Source organism: Phocoena phocoena, chromosome 9, assembly GCF_963924675.1.
Source record: "Phocoena phocoena chromosome 9, mPhoPho1.1, whole genome shotgun sequence".
NCBI lineage: Eukaryota > Metazoa > Chordata > Mammalia > Artiodactyla > Phocoenidae > Phocoena > Phocoena phocoena.
The window spans coordinates 99524522-99543041 of record NC_089227.1 but is presented as its reverse complement, the minus strand read 5'-3'; the positions used below and the strand labels follow the sequence as shown (position 1 = coordinate 99543041).

The window sequence follows — 18520 nt, the reverse complement described above, 5'->3', positions numbered from 1 at the left end:
TTCCCCACCAGGATGGGAAGGAAGAAGCAGTGAAAAAGAACTAAAGATGCTCATATTCAGTGACTAGGTTAACACACACTTTACTGCTAAAGGAATTCAGATTGTAAAAGGTTAGACCTGTTTATTAGCTTCGAATACTAAAAACTAGAAGGAACATGAACATGAAGGGAAATGAGCTTTGTCACTTTTCTGGATTCCATAAAAATTCGAGCTTACTAACTTTACGTATGATGTTAGGCACGCGGAATGTCTGAGCTCTTCTCATCGGAATACTAGAGGGGTTGCTCAAAGTGATTTGTAGCAAAATCCCGCTTACATGGAAGAGGTGAGAAAAGGGGCCAGATCTGGTTACTCAAGGATTCCAATTAATACAGTTTCTTTGCAGGACAATTTTCCAAAGAATTAGAAAATAAACCTATTTTATTTTACAAAATAAACCTGAGGTGAGAACTAGAGTCTCTGAGGGCCCACCAGTGCTGCAGGGAGTAGAAGGAAAGCACTGGGCTGGCGGTCAAGGGCTCTGAGGGGAGGTCACTGCCGCAAGAGCCCTTGTTCTCTGCCTACGTCACTCCCCCCTAAGTCTCAGTTGTTCCCCAACAAGATGAGTTTAACTAGGTTTGCTCCACCCACCTCATAGCAGCATTAAAAACACTACATAAAAGGACACATCTGAAGAAACTTTGCAGTGTTTAAAAGTGCTACATGATTTTGAAGTTAACGTTAAAAAATTTGTTTACATTGATTATTTAAGAGCTCTGTGGCTGTTTTGTGGCTGTGGATTATTTCTTGAGTTCTGTGGTCGTTCTGGATTCTGGATAAAGATTACTGTTCTGAATTTAGGTGTTCTCTTTATATGAGAAGTTAGAATATTCTGGTCCACTAATTATGTTCTGTCATCTGCCAAAAGGAGATGATGAGAGTAGGGCTGCTGTCACAAATAAAGGAGATAATTAATACACGCAAAGCACTTAAAACAACACCCAGCACATTACAAGCATGTCAGCTACGGTAACATTATACAGAATCCTTCCCCTTGAGCAATCATTATAAACATATTACCTGGCCACGGGGTTCAGGTGAGTCATTACACAAAATGTTAACGTCTGAGGAGCTGCGGATGTCATCAGCAATTTCTTTTTGCCTGAAATCAGGAATGCAGTCTAGGTACAGTGCAGGAATTGCTCCACTCCCTCCAGGGTCCTCCAGTGCAGCTCTTGAGCTGGGCAGGAGCTGGACCATGTTATCATAGATCCCCTGAGGCCCTGGGGGGTAACATATGGGATAATCTGCAGTGAAGAGGTGTCCCGGACTGGCCAGTACCTCTCTAGACACATCGTGGATGCTCCGGAAACGGGCTGCCCAGCTGGGGTCCCGAGCTGCCAAGGCCTTGACACAGAGCACATGGGCCTTGCTCTTGGCGTGGTATTTGAGAGTCTCCACCTTGAATGGTCCTGTGTAACCTTCTATTAACCTTGACCGTTTGTCTCTGACGGATGGGTACTCCCGGCAAGCCGAGCAAAAGAGAGCCGTCCGCTCCTCATTCATGACCAACCACGGGAACTGCGCAAACCACGCCTTCTGGATGGACCGGGGTCTCAATGGTTTTCTGCTTCTTCCTGTGCAGTCTCCCTGGAGGCTGCCACCCTCTGAGCTGAAATGGGAAGGACAGGCTTTCTTCTGAGGAGGCAGGTAGAGTCCAGCTTCTCTGGCGGGACCTTGCATGTCCATTTCTTCCATGAAGCCCATCTTGTTTTTTCCTTTAGAAAAAAGAAACACATGGAATTTTCTCTGAAATCCTATAGGTCGAGTCACTGCAACTCACAGAGGTGCTTAGACCATGGACTATCAAAGCTGCAACCACACCCACAACGTGACAGCCTGCACCCGTGTTCTCTTCTCTCCGGCCCCCAATCCCCAGGTCTACCTTGCCTAACCCAGAAGAAACCAAATGGGCTTTAAGAAAACAGTTTTTTTTTTTTAATAGAAAGGACAGATATACCTGGCAAAAAAGAGATCTCTGCAACCTAAAACAGTGGCACAGTCTTCAGGAGAGCAGACTTATTTATGGATAAGAACACCGAACTAAGAGAAGGTAGGGTTAAAAAGGTAATTAAAGCAAACACTGCCACTGCACACTTGGCAGGAACCCCCCTCCTTGGTACCCCTGCCAGACAGGCGTCTGCACTTTGCTCACGTACCTTTAGAGCAAGAGAGCAATCTACCTTCCGGGCAGACAGTTTGGTCCCCAGAGTCTTCCTTGAGCTGCAATCCATCTTTGAGTACCTTCCCCTCAGGAGTGCTACTTCAGCCCTCTCCCACACCACAACCCTTCCAAGAAGTGAAAAATCCCATGACATCACTAAGACTTTTCTTCTTTAAGCTAAACCAGCAGTTCCTTTATTCACTCCTTGGTTGAAATGCAGCTTAGACAACTCTAACTCCTCTGGAGCCATTTATTATGCACCAACAAGTTCAGATGCCCAGTGGGCAAGGACTCAACAGTACTTTCTCCCGGCCAATGGACCAGTCAGTCTACGAAACTGTAGCCAACCCCGGAAGCACAAAGCTACGAGTAAAGAGTCAATGGGCTCAAAGTTAAGAGCCAAGCACAGCAGAAACAAACCGAAACAAATTAGTATCTGTGAAGTCTAGGGCTCCTTGTGGTCCATCTGAGATAAATCACATGGGAGAGCAAACGTCCACAATTCGATCCGTCGGGGAACTCGTTCCACCTCCCTTTTCTCCTGTAGAAGGGGCTGGGTTAACGCGCTCATCTTACACAGTGACAGAGGCCATCTGGCCTGGCTCTGGGCAAGCCAATCCCTGAACAGGACATGCTTATCAAAGGAGGAAAGCAAACATCAGTCCCCAGGACTTAGCAGCCATCTGTTTATTCACCCATTCATTCCATGATTGTCTACTACGCAACCACGTGCCAGGCCTTGTTCTTGGTACTGGGACTACAATAGTAAGTAAGACCAAGTCATGCCTCCATGGAACTTAGAATATATAATTATTCGTAAACATCTACTCTCAGGTAGAAATAAAATAAAGGGAGATGAGAGTTTGGAGAACAACATTGGGGGAGGTGTGTATATCTTAGACGGGGTGACAGTTGGGGGAAGAACAGCATTCGTGTGTAATTGGTGGGGAACAGGGAGAGGCAGAGGATGAGACTGGAGCCTTGGGACCCAGCTTCCTGCTCCCTCCCTCCAGCTAAGGACCCCTCCTCCGGGGGGCAGGTCCGCACTCACCTCGGTGGAGGCTCAGGAGACTCCTCTGGCCCTGGACATTGGCTAGCCACTGCTCTGGCCCTCGCTCAAATTTATAGAACAGCTCTGGGTTGGCAATAGTTGGTCCTGAGTCAGGAACAGAGAGATGCACTGTGAGGTCGGATCCAGGTCACACAGGCTAAGAAGGTATGAAAACTATTGGTCCAGAACAGAGGCTCAAACTCAAATGCGGAGCGGGACCAGACAATACTCTGAGGAAACCAGGCAGGGTGTGGGAAGCTGTGGATTTGAACCCGGGTGTGGGGTAGCTACTCAAGTCCAGGAGGGGCCGCCAGCTGAATACAGGGTCAGCATGGCCTCTAGACCATCCCAGTTTCCAACAGAAGCCAGAAATCATATTTCTATATGAAAACCCCCCCCATGGCGAAATATTGACAACTTATTTAAATATTTTAAAGCCAAAGAAAAGAGATGAAAGAAAGAAAGAAAAAAAAGGTGTAGGCCAAATCTGGCCCACAGCTGCTACTTTGCAACTTCTGGTTTAAAAGAATCATTGGTTTTCAAACCATTTTTAGTAGACAGTAAGACCACAACCCCTCCATCCACAGAGAGCTGAGACTGTTGCCCCCAGAACCCTGAGGGGTCAAGAAGAAAAGAAGCAGAGAAAGGCATGGCGCATGGCCATCAAATTGAAATCCGAAAAGAGTACGTGCGCATGTACGCATGATGAAATACATTCCTCTCTGTCCATGGTCTAGGAAGTCTACCCACAGAAGCAGAGAAAGGACATTCAGAAACTAGAAAAGATGAAGACTACCTACATGGGCACTAAGTTTCAAGCTGTTTTATTTCATTGAACCTCTATGACAAGCCTGTGAAGAAAGAAGCCAAGGCCTGAAAAGGCTAATGGGCTTGGTCAGTACCATGTGGCAGAGCTGGGACGGAGACCAGATTTCCAGGCTGCAGATCTGATGCTCGTTCCACCACCACCCCACCACCTCCGATGTCCTCTGGGCACTGAAACAAAATCCACCCTGCAGTGCCACAGTCCACAGGTGGGGCTTCCCTTCTGGCACGCTGGGATATTCTGAAGCATCCAGGTCTAGCCTTGACACGCCCAATCTCCCCACTTCTCTTGGCTAATTTAAGTGGAAAAGGGAAAGGGTGAGGTGTGAGTCCGCGTGCAGTTAAGTCAGATATGGGACTGAGTGGATAAACAGCATAAAGATGACTGGAAAAAAATGGGCGGATTCCAGAAAGTTCTCAAGTATGTCATAGTCGGACATGGTTGGGAATGCTGACCTAGATTCAGGCAGTGGGGAAGTGAACAGGAGCCCATACCCAGTGGTGCCACCAGCTCATCAGAACCACAGATCTCCTCCTGCTGCTGGCTCAGCAGCGTCCACTCCTCCTGAAGCAAATACACCGTGATGTCATCAAACGTCACAGGAGCCTGCAAGGAAAAATGACACCAGCTAAGCGCCAACTTCTTCCTTCATCTTCCACACCTGAGCTCACAGCCACCTGAGGACACCCCTGCTCTGGGAACAGATCAGACTGGGGGAGGGGGCGTTATCAATCCACATACAAGACGTATACCGCATTACTCTCACCCCCTGGGTGCAAGTCACAGCAGGAATAAGACCCATTCTTCTAGGAACAGCCACACACGGCAACAGAAGTGCCATAACGAAGGCCAGCTCTGGACTCTCGCACGCGTCCCCCTGCACACCCCTCACCAGCCTTCGCGCGGGATCCATTACTTCTCAGCCAGTGCGTCAGCAACAACCAACAGCACTTCTTTTGCAAAATCTTCAACGTGGTAAATCCTCACTTAGGAAGAGGTATCTGATTTCTGGAAGTAGTCAACCGTCACTGAGAACTATGTCTGTGAATGTGGTCAGTTATCAAGATAGGCAAAGCTTTAGAGCTGAGAACTGTATTCCATGGGGCTTATAAAGGAGCTCTCTCTGTTCCACCAAAAAAGGGCGAGGAAATTCAGAAAACGTTTCAGGAAGTTCTGGATTAAGATGGCAGATTGAACACGTACACTGAATTTTGCTTCCTCCTGTGAGTTTAAAAAGACACTCTCCCCCCGAAAAAAACTCCAAACAAAACACCCTCTAAGGACTTCCCTGATGGTCCACTGGTTGAGAATCTGTCTGGCAATGCAGGGAACGCCGGTTTGATCCCTGATCAGGGAGCTAAGATCCCACATGCCGCGCAGCAACTAAGCCCGTGAGCTACAACTACTGAGCCTGCACACCACAACCACGCACCGCAACGAAGAGCCCATACACCACAGCGAAAGATCCTGCGTGCCGCAACTAAGACCCAATGCAAATAAATAAATAAATAAATGTTTTTAAAAATTGTTAAAAAAAAAAAAACACCCTCTGGGATGGACAACACAACAAAGGGACAATAGCAATACAATTTTGTTAACTGAAAAGCAGATGAAAAAGTAATAACTGAGCAGATCCAAGAAAATCATACCCTCAGCCAGCAGTGGGCAAATGGAGAAACAACCCAATTTACATTTGCTAAATCCTCAAAAGACTCAGGATCTGGCAGCCCCAGGAACCTCTGGCCTGGGAGTGAACGCAGTGAGCTTAAAATAATAAGAATTTGGGGGAAGCCGTTCGGAACAAATGCCTGCCCAGATCCCCTACACAGGCTCCAAGTTGGCAAGTCCCTCCCTTCCACGTGCTCAGAGCGTCCAGTTAGAATTCTGCTTTTCCACTGTTAAGCGTCAGCAAACAACTGGACCACCAGACATCTGAGGAAAGGCTCTAACAGGTCTGATAGAGATCAAAACAGACAGGAGATGAGAGAGGGTGAGGAGGAACTGAGGAAATGGAAGTGGGGCATGGAGCAAAAAACCTTTAAAAAACAAAACTATCATCAATAGCCTCAGAGGTAAGATATTGCAGCCATGAAAAAAGCGGTTATAAAAGAAATAATCGGAAAACAGAATCTGTTGCTGTTTACCCTTTTAAATTTCATACCACCAACATTTATCAGCTAGTCAAAGAAATTAAAAAATAAATAAAACTATCAACAAAAAGGAAATCCCCGGGCTTCCCTGGTGGCGCAGTGGTAGAGAGTCCGCCTGCCGATGCAGGGGACACGGGTCCGTGCCCCGGTCCAGGAAGATCCCACATGCCACAGAGCGGCTGGAGCCTGTGCTCTGCAACGGGAGAGGCCACAGCAGTGAGAGGCCTGCGTACTGCAAAAAAAAAGGAAATCCCCGAACCCCCCAAAATAATATTTTGGGAAATAGTATCCTTGGAGTAAGTATAAGTCCTTCCAAAGTGACAACTCTGGAGGGGACACAGTCACTTCCATTTGTAACAAGTTCTAGTACATTTGTTTAAAATCGCCTGTAATTTTATACTCAAAGCACGTGAAATATCAACTTCAACACAGAAGCTTCTTGAGAAAAACAGTACAGATAATTCTTATCAGTCACTATTGATTTGTATATTTTAAAGTAAGTTGAGTATTTTTCTTATGAGTCAATATATGTTTACTGCAGAAAATTTAGACAATAAGCAGAAAAGATGTTTTAAGATCACCCCCAATCTCCTTACTGAAAAACAACTACTATTGACATTTGGTATGTAACCTTCCAGTCTTTTGTCTATGAATATGTATAAATGAACAGTCTTAAAAACAAACATGGAATTGTACTGCCAATGTGTATTTTAAATAACTATTTGCTCTCAGAGTGTCTTCCAAAGCAAAATATGATTATAATTGCAAAAACCTGCTGCAGGATGGGCTCCACTAAGAGCAGGCGGGTGGACAGGAAAGAGGTACACACAACATATGGCCTAAGGAGAGCCATTGTGGGGAGCGGGGAAGAAAACCCTCGAGATTATACTGAAGGCAGATCCTAGCAGGATGACTGTATACCAGGACTACAGGGCAAGCTGTTCCGATCAGGGCAGGTTAGAGTTTGTGACCAAGGGCAAGCAGGGTTCCCTATTCATTCCCACCCACCCTGTCTTCCTGAGGGAACAGGTGGGCATAATGAAAGCCAACAGACCCATCACTTTATGAGAGCCACAAGGATGAAGAGTATGGCCAGGGCTGAATGTTTAGATAATGAAGAACTGTCTTCCCAACGAGTAACTACGCTAGGCCTTGAACCTCTCTTTTAACGAGTATTATGGCAAGAGCCTTCAGACAACTGCAATGTAAAGGAAACACAAATCTGCTTGAATAAGAGGAACTTCTTACATAGAAAGCAAGGACTATCTCTGGATGTTCAACTTTACTGATTCCCACTGTCTATAAGGCAGAGCTCCGAGCTCTCAGCCCAGCACCAAGTCCCCTGGATCTGAACCTAACTTACCTTCCTAACCTCAGCTCTAGGTATTGCCCCACCTGGAATCTCTACTACAGCCAGATTAGTATAATTGCAATCACTCGGACACTTCCCTGGTGGTCCAGTGGTAAAGAATCCGCTTTCCAATGCAGGGGACGCAGGTTCGATCCCTGGTCGGCACGTTAAGATTCCACATGCCAAGGGGCAACTAAGATAGCGTGCCACAACTACTGAGCTGGCGCGCCTCAACCAGAGAGCCTGTGTGCCAAAAACTAGAGCCCACACGCTCTGGAGCCCACGTGCCACAACTAGAGAGAAGTCGGTGCACCGCAACGGAAGATCCCACATGCCTCAATGAAGATCCTCCGTGTGCTGCAACTAACACCCGACGCGGCCAAAAATAAAATAAAAAAAATAAAAGATTAAATTACAGCCACTCCACCTATCTTGTACCTTTCCTCCCTCTTCACACCCAGTCTTTACATTCCCTGACTCTGCCTACTTCCTCACACTCACTCATCAAGTTCCTACTCACATTCCATCTCTTTCTCGCAAGGGACTTCCTGCCCACCTAGCCCAAGCACTTCTACTTCTCCCGAACAAGGAAGGCTTTATGCCCCTCGTGGTGCCTGGTCCACAGGAAGCCTATGCTGATCATCGTATTTTATAACCCCCTTCACCATCACCACCCCTTTCCCCACCACCACATTATACAGAAAATATTTCATAGGCATTTAATTCATTTTTTCATTCAACATATTCTACTTGTTTCTGTGTGCTTGGAGATCCTAAGATATAAAAGACACTATCTCTATTTGTCAAGGAGAAAAACCCATCAGGAGGTGACAGACAACTGTGATATAAGTGCAATAATAAAACTGGGGGGTGGGGTGCCGGTGGTGGCTAGGAACCAGGGATGTTGAGGCAATAAATACATACACAGTAAATACTCCTACTTGGCAGCAACGACAATAGTCTCCCAGAGGGCACATGAGGTGTCAAGACTGCAGTGCTCTTCACAGCACCCAAACCTACAGCAAAAGGGCTCCTGTATGAGATGCTATCTTGAGTCATTCATTCAGAAAATACTGAGAACCTATTACATGCCAGATACTGCTCCACTAGTCTAGCTGGGGATAGAGCAGACAGTGAAGTCAGCAAACAAATAAATGTGAGAATTTTATATAGTGACAGGGCTGCGAAGAAAATAAAACAGGATAATGGGTTAGAGTGACGGGGAAAGGTCTTTGTCCTCTATCCATTATTCTGCCAATGGCAAGCCAAGATACCCCCCACTTAATCCAATAGGCTAAGACTGCTTTTAGTTAATAAATATCACAAAATAGCATCTAAGGAAGATTCTAATAATACACCAAGCCACTACCTCAGGTGGACCCCCAGTCTTCCAGCTTTGAGAGAAAAAAGTGATATTCAGAATGGAACTTTAGAACAGCACAGCTATTGCACCCAGGCCTTAGTTATTGTCACTCATCTGCAATACCTCTTGCACTGCTGGTTTGTTTTGCAATTACTTTATTTCATCTTTGGATAACATCCTCATTCCCTAGGTTAAAAAACTGATGTACCTGGGAAGGGTGTCCTCTTGAGACACCTTACAATCACGATTAGAATCAAGGGTGAAATTTCCAGTCCCCACTGTTTTCAATTAGTGGTTGGGCCTGAAAAGGACATAAAATTTCTCCTCCACCTCCCCAAATATTTGTATTTCACTCTTCTCACACCAAAGGCTAAGAAATCCTACAACTGAACAGAATCCCTTGAAATCAACCTCAAATCACTAATTCCACTTTTCAGTGCCAATTGTGTACAGCCCTTCTTCTACTGCATTTTGCTCTCCCTCTGTCCAAATTCAGGTTCAGGCTAAACTAAACCTCAGGATATTACCTGAGGGTGTGAGCCATTTCCTTTACTTTTTTGGTATCCCCTAAAGTGCTTGGCACGAGGCTGGCATGCAGTTCACCTTCAATCTTTCTCTGGTTAGGTTCTGTTGAGCTTTATTGTCTTGGACTGTTTATAGGTTGTTTCATCTGGAAAATGCATCACGGTAGCTTGTGGAGAGGATGGAGTACAGAAGAGATGATTAAGCAAGGAGTAACTTTTGTAATTCAGAGTCCTTCCCAGTCTTTCCAGGAAAAAGTACAGCATCAAAATAACCTCACTATCTTTTCTGTCTTTTGTCTGTTGGACAACCCTTCCAGGCTTGTCCATGTTATTGAAGTGAAAACTGCGGGAAAGCTCCTGGAGGAAAGTAGTCATTTCATATGTACTTCCAGCATCTCTGTCAACTTAAATCACGGATCACAAATGTTTATTAAAAGAGCAATTTTTTTTTAAAGGAGAGACTCAGTATGCACTCGAAAACGTTTGTTGAGGAGGTTCCCTTTGTGCCAAAGAAGAAACAATCCTCAAGAACTGGTATCAAATAATATCCAGAAAGATCTCGGTCCCCAAAGGCTGCCAATGTCTCCGAATCAAGTACGTGCGACCACGCTCGTCTTTGCTGACACCGACTCCGAGCTCTAGCAGTCCTGTCAAACCCACTTAACTCTACCTTCAAGCACCTTTCCCCACCTTTTCTTCCAATTCACAGCCTCTGGCTCAAAGCCTGAAGCAAGTTTATGAAATATGCTTCTAAGCAATACTCAGAAACTCCACGAAGTAGATAAGCTAGAAACAGAAATCGGCAAGAAATATGCCAGATGCCTTGTCTTTTTCTTCTCAGCCCTTTCTTGGGAAGGGGGATCCAGGCAGGGCCAAGCCCTCATCCTGCCTCTCGGTGAACCCTATGCCTGGCTCCCAGTGGGGTCCGATCCAGCCTCAAAGCCTTAAAACACGCTGGGCCTCTTCCAAACGCCAGTGGTGGTGTGGGAAAATAGGAAGCACTTTCGCACTACTACACTGAGCGGGTCACCCACCCAGCGTCAACCGGGCGGCGGCTTGGCGGAGGGCTGCTAGGCCAGCCGCGTGGGGAGGGAGCGGAAGGCTGCGCGGGACTCGCCCGGAGTCGGCCGCCCAAGTGCAGAGGAAAAGGCGGGCGAGCGGGCGAGTCCTTCCCTGCAAGGCTGGCTCATCTGCGAGGACTCCGCCCGTACCGCCCGCCTCGCCCAGATCAGGGATCTACGGGAGGGGAGTGGGCGGCCCCAGGGCCCTTCCAGGCCTACCTTCCCCGACTCCCTAGGCTCCATGGCCCTGCTTTCGGTGGCCCGTGCTGACCCCGCCACGGCCTCCGGGCCGCCCACTCCCCCCGCGGCCTGGCCTGAGGATGCCGTAGCCGCGACCACCTTGGGGACCGGGACCCCCGGAAGGGAGGGCGCCCCGGCGGGGAGGGAGCACGGCCCGGAACCAGCTGTCCCTGGTCAGAGGGCGCGGTGGCGCTCGCGGAGCCAGGAGAGGCGCGCAGCTGGTACTTGCGTCGCGCCGAGCGAGCCGCTTTACGGCAGCAGCCTAGCCCGAGGCGGCGGGGCATCATGGGAAGCGCGGTCCAGGCTCGGTAAGCGGCTCCCGAGGCTGCTATTGCTCCGGGAATACGGGGTCCCGATTGGACGAAGCAGCTAGCTCTCCGCCCTTCCCACCTCCCTCCCCCGGCGATGGTTACTAGGTAGCGTACCCACGACGCTCTCCCAGGCCCTATAGGAAGGGCAAAGTACTCTGATTGGGCTATAAGATTGCTCGTGCTTGCGTCTATTCCCTCGCATTTTTAGGGCGAATGTCAACCTTGAAGATTCCAGACTGTATCTAATCCAGGAGGTAAATACTTTTTGTAGCATTCGTTCAAAAAACATCATTGGTTGCCTGTCATGTTGCCAGGCGCTGTGCAAAGGTTTGGGAATGCGCAGTTGAGTCAAACAGAAACTTTGCCCCCGAGGAATTCGTAGTCTACTGAGGAAACAGACCATAAACGTAACTACAAAATGAAGAGACAGTGCAACGAAAGACGTAAACACGAGACTCTATTAAAGCACACTTTGTCACCTTAGGGTGCGGTGGTGGGACGATATGGGGTAGTTAGTCAAGGATTTCCTGAGGAAGTGCTGCCTGAGTTGAATTAAAACGAGGTAGGAGTTAGCCATGTAAAGAAGGTGCTATGCTGTCCCCTCTAGATTCATGTGTTAACCCCTATGCGATGGTGTTTAGATGTGGAGCCTTTGGGAGGTAATTAGGTTTATATGAGATCATGAGGGTGGGGCTCTCATGATGGGATCAGTGTCCTTATAAGACGAGACACCAGAGAGCTTGCCCTCTCTCTCTCTCTGCCATGTAAGGACACAGAGAGAAGGCAGCTGTCTGTAAGCCAGGAATAAAGTTCTCACCAGAACCCGACCATACTGGCACCTTGATCTTGGACTTCCAGCTTCCAGAACAGTGAGAAAATAAATTTCTGTTGTTTAAGTCACCTGGTCTATGGTATTTTGTTATGGCAACCTGAGCCAACTAAAACGGGAGGAGAAGAGGAGTGTTGCTAGGAAGAGCAATTGGGCATGAGAAACAGCCTCAGCAAAGTCAGGGAGGTGAGCAAACAGTGTGTGTAGGGAAGGTGTGTAAGACAGGGAGTGGTGGGAAATGACGCTGGAGAGACACGAGGGATGGATGTGTAAGGCATTGCGTGCTGCCTTTAAGGGCTGGAAGTAAGTTTTTAGCTGGTGACTGGTGTGGGCAAATTGCACTTTAGTTATTGCAGAGTAGAAGGTGAATATAAAGGGGAAAAGATAGAAGAGAGAAAACCAAACTCTAAATACATATATTTACTCTCCATTCTTCTCTCATCTTCTTTAAAGGTTGTAAAATTATATAAAGTAATAGTAACAATGTGTTGTTTCGCTTGTAATATATATGGATGTAATAGGCACAATAATAATACAAATAAAGGACAGTAAAGTGCAGAAATCTTAAGTTCAATGTATTTTTACATGTGTACCATGTAGTCAATACCCAGATCAAATATAAAAAATTTCCAGAACTCCAGAAAGTTTCCTTGTGGCCCTCCCATTATGTATACATAGGGGTAAAACTACAGAAAGTAAGGAAATGACCTTCATAAAAGTGTTGTCCCACTTTTGCACAGCAAAGGAAACCGTAAACAAGATGCAAAGACAACCCTCAGAATGGGAGAAAATATTTGCAAACGAAGCAACTGACAAAGGATTAATCTCCAAATTATACAAGCAGCTCATGCAGCTCAATAACAAAAAAACAAACAACCCAACCCGAAAATGGGCAGAAGACCTAAATAGACATTTCTCCAAAGAAGATATACAGATTGCCAACAAACACATGAAAGAATGCTCAACATCATTAATCATTAGAGAAATGCAAATCAAAACTACAATGAGGTTTCACCTCACACGGGTCAGAATGGCCATCATCAAAAAATCTACAAACAATAAATGCTGGAGAGGGTGTGGAGAAAAGGGAACCCTCTTGCACTGTTGGTGGGAATGTAAATTGATACAGCCACCATGGAGAACAGTATGGAGGTCCTTAAAAATCTAAAATTAGAACTACCATATGACCCAGCAATCCCACTACTGGGCATATACCTTGAGAAAACCAGAACTCAAAAAGAGTCATGTACCACAATGTTCATTGCAGCACTATTTACAATAGCCAGGACATGGAAGCAACCTAAGTGTCCATCGACAGATGAATGGATAGAGAAGATGTGACAAATATATACAATGGAATATTACTCAGCCGTAAAAAGAAATGAAATTGAGTTATTTGTAGTGAGGTGGATGGACCTAGAATCTGCCATACAGAGTGAAGTAAGTCAGAAAGAGAAAAACAAATACTGTATGCTAACACATATATATGGAATCTAAAAAAAAAAAAAGGTTCTGAAGAACCTAGGGGCAGGACAGGAATAAAGACGCAGACCTAGAGAATGGACTTGAGGACACGGGGAGGGGGAATGGTAAGCTGGGAAGAAGTGAGAGAGTGTCATTGACATATATACACTACCAAATGTAAAACAGATAGCTGGTGGGAAGCAGCCGCATAGCACAGGGAGATCAGCTTGATGCTTTGTGACCACCTAGAGGGGTGGGATAGAGAGGGTGGGAGGGAGATGCAAGAGGGAGGGGATATGGGGATATATGTATACATATAGCTGGTTCACTTTGTTATACAGCAGAAACTAACACTACACTGTAAAGCAATTATACTCCAATAAAGATGTTAAAAATAATAATAAAAGTGTTGTCCCAAATGCCTAGCTCAGCAGTGTGGCTTCTGGCCAACTGCTTTCTCTGGCTCCACAGACTTTGAGGGTGGATAAAACAGGGGTTACATAAGTAGAGTAACTGGAAGGAGTGGAGTTGTGGGAAGATGATGAGCACAGTTTGGGACATGATGATTTTAAGTATCTAAGTGATATTCAAATTGACGTTCTAGTGAGCAGTTGAATGCACAAGTGCATAGCAAGTGTAACCTATCTGCGAGGACAGAAATCACGTGGACAATCAAATTATAATAGCTGCTTTATTATCAGGAATTTCAATCCTTTTACACATTTCCTTTCCTCAATATTTCTGACAGTCCTTCCCCATTGAGGGATATATGTGATTAAGAATGAATGACTGGGACTTCCCTGGTGGTTCAGTGGTAAAGAATCCACCTTCTGATGCAGGGGACGCGGGTTCAATCCTTGGTCAGGGAACTAAGATCCCATATGCCACGAGGCAAGTAGGCCTGCATGCCACAACTACTGAGCTTGCGCGCCTCAACTAGAGCCAACGTGCTGCAAACTACAGAGCCCGCGCACTCTGGAACTCACGCACCACAAGGAAGAGCCCGCGCACCGCAACTAAGACCCGACGCAGCCAAAAATAAAAAATAAATCTTTTTTAAAAAATGAATGATTATCATTGGTTGCCTGTTGCCACCTGGTATGAAGTAGGGACTGCACCCACCCCCCACGGCCTTTGAAACCAAACTGAGACCCTGACTAGCCATGCAGCCCTACTATTGGAGGAGGGATTTCTAGATGCCCTTCCCGCAAACACATTCCACCCTAACCCCTGGGACCTGTGGATATGATGAAATATCACTTCCTTGATTGTGTTACACTATACAGCACAATTGACCTTAAAATAGGAAGATTATCCTGAACTACCTGGGTGAACCCAGTATAATCACCTGAGCTCTTTGAAAAGCAGAGAGTTTTCTCTGTCTTGGGGCAGAAAGGAAGCAAAAACGATTTGAGGCATAAGGGGGAATTGACGTGCTATAGCTGGCTTGAAAATGGAGGGGAAGGAACAGAGAGAGCTGACAGCCCGCAAGGCGATGGGGACCTCAGTCCTACAACCGCAAGAAACCAAATCTAGCCAACAACCTGAATGAGTTTGGAGGTGGGCTCTCCCCTAAAGACTCCAAATAAGAGCTTTGTCTGGCCCAAACCTTGCTTTTGGCCTTGTCAGACCTCAAGCAGAGAACTGTGAGGTAACAGACAGAGGTTGTTTTACGTTTGTGATTTGTTACACAGCGGGAGCTAACTGAGACAACAGAGATGCTGCTTTGATTGGGTTGCCCACGCCCATTGGTCTCTGTTGTCTCATGTTAGGGGTCTGTCACCACTTCTGCCATGGTTGATCCCTGGTGCACCTGTTGCAGGAAGGGAGACCCCTTCCAGGGCTCTAGAGTGGGCTTTTGTCTAACACTCAGAAATGAATTGTCTGAGGAGACACACGTGCTGACAAAGCAAGAGACGTTATTGGGAAGGGGTGCCCAGGCGGAGAGCAGCAGGGTAAGGGAACCCGGGAGAACTGCTCTGCCACATGGCCCGCAGTCTCAGGTTTTATGGTAATGGGGTTCGTTTCTGGGTTGTCTCTGGACAATCATTCTGACTCAGGGTCCTTCCTGTTGGCGTGTGCATCGCTCAACCAAGATGGATTCTGGGAGGTTGGTAGGACATATGGACTGCTGTCTCCTCTCTCTTTTTGACCTTTCCAGAATTCTTCTGGTAGGTGGTAGCTTGTTAGTTCCAAGTCCCTTACCAGGACCTCCTGTTGTAAGATAACTCATGCAAATTGTTATTATCGTGCCTGGCCGGGACAGGTGGTTTCAGTCAGTAGTTCCCCTAACACAGCCAGATACCTGCCAGGCTCTTCACTGGCATTCCACCGGCCCACTGGGGGATACACCACTGAATTCCCTGGGAATGCTCTTTCAAAACATTACACCCAGGTATAGGAGAGAGAAGATAGATAGATTTCAGTATTGACCTAGGAATTAGATTTTTCTAGAGAATGGGAGAAGTTATGAAGGAATTGAAGATACTCATCCACACTGTTCAAGAAAGAAAGAGGGGCTAAGCAGGGGCTGATAGATTTAGAAAATGGGAGGACTCAGATCCCGGAGGAAGAGGGGAGGTGGCACAAGAGTGGTGTGGGTGAACACGTGAGAGCCGGAAGGGCAGGAGAAGGAAGTCAGGGTAAGACAGTAGGATGTGTGAGAAGGAACAGTTTCTAGGAAACACACAGAAACTGCATCTGCTTGTTGGCAGCCCCTTTCAGGAATCCCACTTCCTTGGCGCTCTAGGGGGTCCCACTTCGGGCCTCCCCCAGAACAGTTCAGGCTCTCGTTGCTCCTGCCACAGTCCCCCTTCCTGTGGCCCACTTTATTAGCTGAATGTCCCTCTCCCCTTTGCTGGATGGGACTGTCGCTGGATGGGACTCTCACGAGTGGGGGCGGGCTGAGGAATACGAAGGAACGGAGGATAATACACAGAATCATTGGGCACTGGAGCAGAAGCATCCAGCATGGCTTCCTCCCTCTCCACCCCGTCCTGGCAGCAGAGCTGGAGACAAGGACTTGGTCCTGGAAAGTGACCCCAGAGAGCAGACCTTGGGACTTGGGAGAGTGAAGCAGGGAGGAGAGAAAACTGATGGAAGGGTGCATTTTAGAGTAGGCATTGGGGCCTCATTCCACGTCTAAGAATTATACCGAATGCCCCCCAATAATAGTCCATTTGAACAGTGGCGGGGGGTGGCGGCTGAGCCGCTCCCATCCCCAGGAGGTGAGGGTTGCCCCAAGAGGCATTAACTGCATTCCATCCTCACACTTGTACTTCTAGCTGTGCTTGTAGGAAGGTCAAGTGGACACTCTCTGTGGTCAGAAAAGCCCTGGGGCAGAAAGCAAAAGAAGCTTGAAAAGAAAATATTGAATGGCAAAGCAGCACGTGAAACAGAATGCTCAGCGTCATTAGTCATTAAAGAAATACAAATCAAAATGCAGTGAGACACCACACCACACCCACTGAATGGCTAATAAAAAAATTTAAAAGGACAGATAAGAACAAGTGTTGGAGAAGATGTAGAGAAACGAACCTGGTACATTTCAGGGCAGGGGCAAGGATGGGAAGAAGATGTAAAAGGGTGCAAGCCACCGGGGAAACAGTTTGAAAGTTTCTTAAAAAGTTAAACATAAATTTACTATATGGCCTAACAATTTCCACTCCTAGGTATATACCCAAGAGAAATGTAAACATGACCACACAAAGACTTGTATATGAATGTTTATAGCAGTTTTATGCATAGTAGACCAAAACCAAGAAAGTACTCAAATGTCCATCAGCTGGTGAATGGGTAGACAAAATATGGTATATCCACACAATGGATTCCTTATTCAGCAACAAAAGGGAACGAGCTGCTGACATTCTATAATATGGATGCGTGAAAGGAAAATCAAAATGGAGTCAGTATTGCTAAGAGAGCTCTTGAAAATGGAGCCAGGCGGATTCCCTGGCGGTCCAGTGGTTAGGGCTCCGCGCTTTCACTGCCAAGGGTTCAATCCCTGGTCCGGGAACTAAGATCCTGCAAGCCTCGTGGCACAGCCAAAAAAAAAAAAAAAAAAAAATGGAGCCAGGAGGCCATTAAGGAAGTGTGACTTATTCATGTCTCAGCCTGGATGGAATCTGATCTTTTGACCTGATGAAGTCGCCCAGAATACCTGCCGGAAACTCAAGATACCTACCAGACCCTTACCCTAAAATTACTTAGGATAATCTGTTTACTTCTTGGACCTGTAGACAAAACAATGTTGCCTGCTATTTTAGTAACAAGGAATGTTGCCGGTCATCAGTGCATCAACAACTGTAGCCACACCCCGATGGTGCGCCCTGTGGGGACTTCAGGATGGAGAAAAACACGGTACTGATCCTAGATACTCAAGATGCATAGCTAAGGAGTAATTTCAATGAGCCCAGACTCTTGCATCTTCCCATATATAGAAAAGCACTAAAATCATTAACTTGAGATCTCTGTATTTTGTGAGTAGCAGTAATCTTTTGATGCTCGACTGCATTTTTTTCCTCCGGCGCAAACTCCTATATGTCCCGGCTCCTCCACTACCTCTTCAGAACAGTTCCGCAAAGCTGTCTGAGAGGCTGTCTCTCGGGCCGTACTCCTCAGTAAGGTCGCCAAATAAAACATAACTTGCAGTTTTTAGGTGGTGTGTTTTTCTTCAGTTGACAGACCTTCTCTAAAACAACTCCTGATTCCTTACAGACAAATATTTTCTGACTCACATCAGAGTCAATCACGATTCTCTCCAGGCAACTTTTAACAACCTGGTGGCTCTTCGTCTTTATAAGCCCCTGACTCTTTCTCTCCTTCAGAGTTACCCAAATCTGTGTCTCCTGAATTGTAGTTTTTAAAACTCCAAATAAACTTATTTGCAGCTTCCTGCATTATTTACTTTGGTTGACCGATGAATCTCAAAATCACCATACTAATCCAAAAAGCCAGACATTTATAGGAAAATGTCCAGAAAAGGCAAGTCTACTGAGGTATGAAGCAGCTTAGTGATTGCCTGGGGCTGGGGGTGGGAAGGACTGATTGTAAATGGGCTTGAAATGATGGAAATGTTCTAAACCTGGAACGTGGTGATGTTTGTGCAACTTGTGTTTTCTATAAAAGTCACTGAAGTGTAAACTCAG

General features: G+C 46.5%; 1 protein-coding gene across 1 annotated transcript in view; it reads right to left on the bottom strand.

Annotated features, from left to right (window-relative positions):
- Nucleotides 1–10772, bottom strand: part of ZNF862 (zinc finger protein 862) — a 29417-nt gene extending 18645 nt beyond the window's left edge. The window contains exons 1-4 of the mRNA XM_065883614.1: nucleotides 10749–10772; nucleotides 4575–4686; nucleotides 3255–3359; nucleotides 1060–1757 (exon numbers count right to left, since the gene is read on the bottom strand). Of these exons, the coding sequence (XP_065739686.1) occupies nucleotides 1060–1757; nucleotides 3255–3359; nucleotides 4575–4686; nucleotides 10749–10772 (939 nt within the window). The remainder of the gene's footprint in view (nucleotides 1–1059; nucleotides 1758–3254; nucleotides 3360–4574; nucleotides 4687–10748) is intronic.
- Between the last annotated feature and the right edge of the window lie 7748 nt (nucleotides 10773–18520).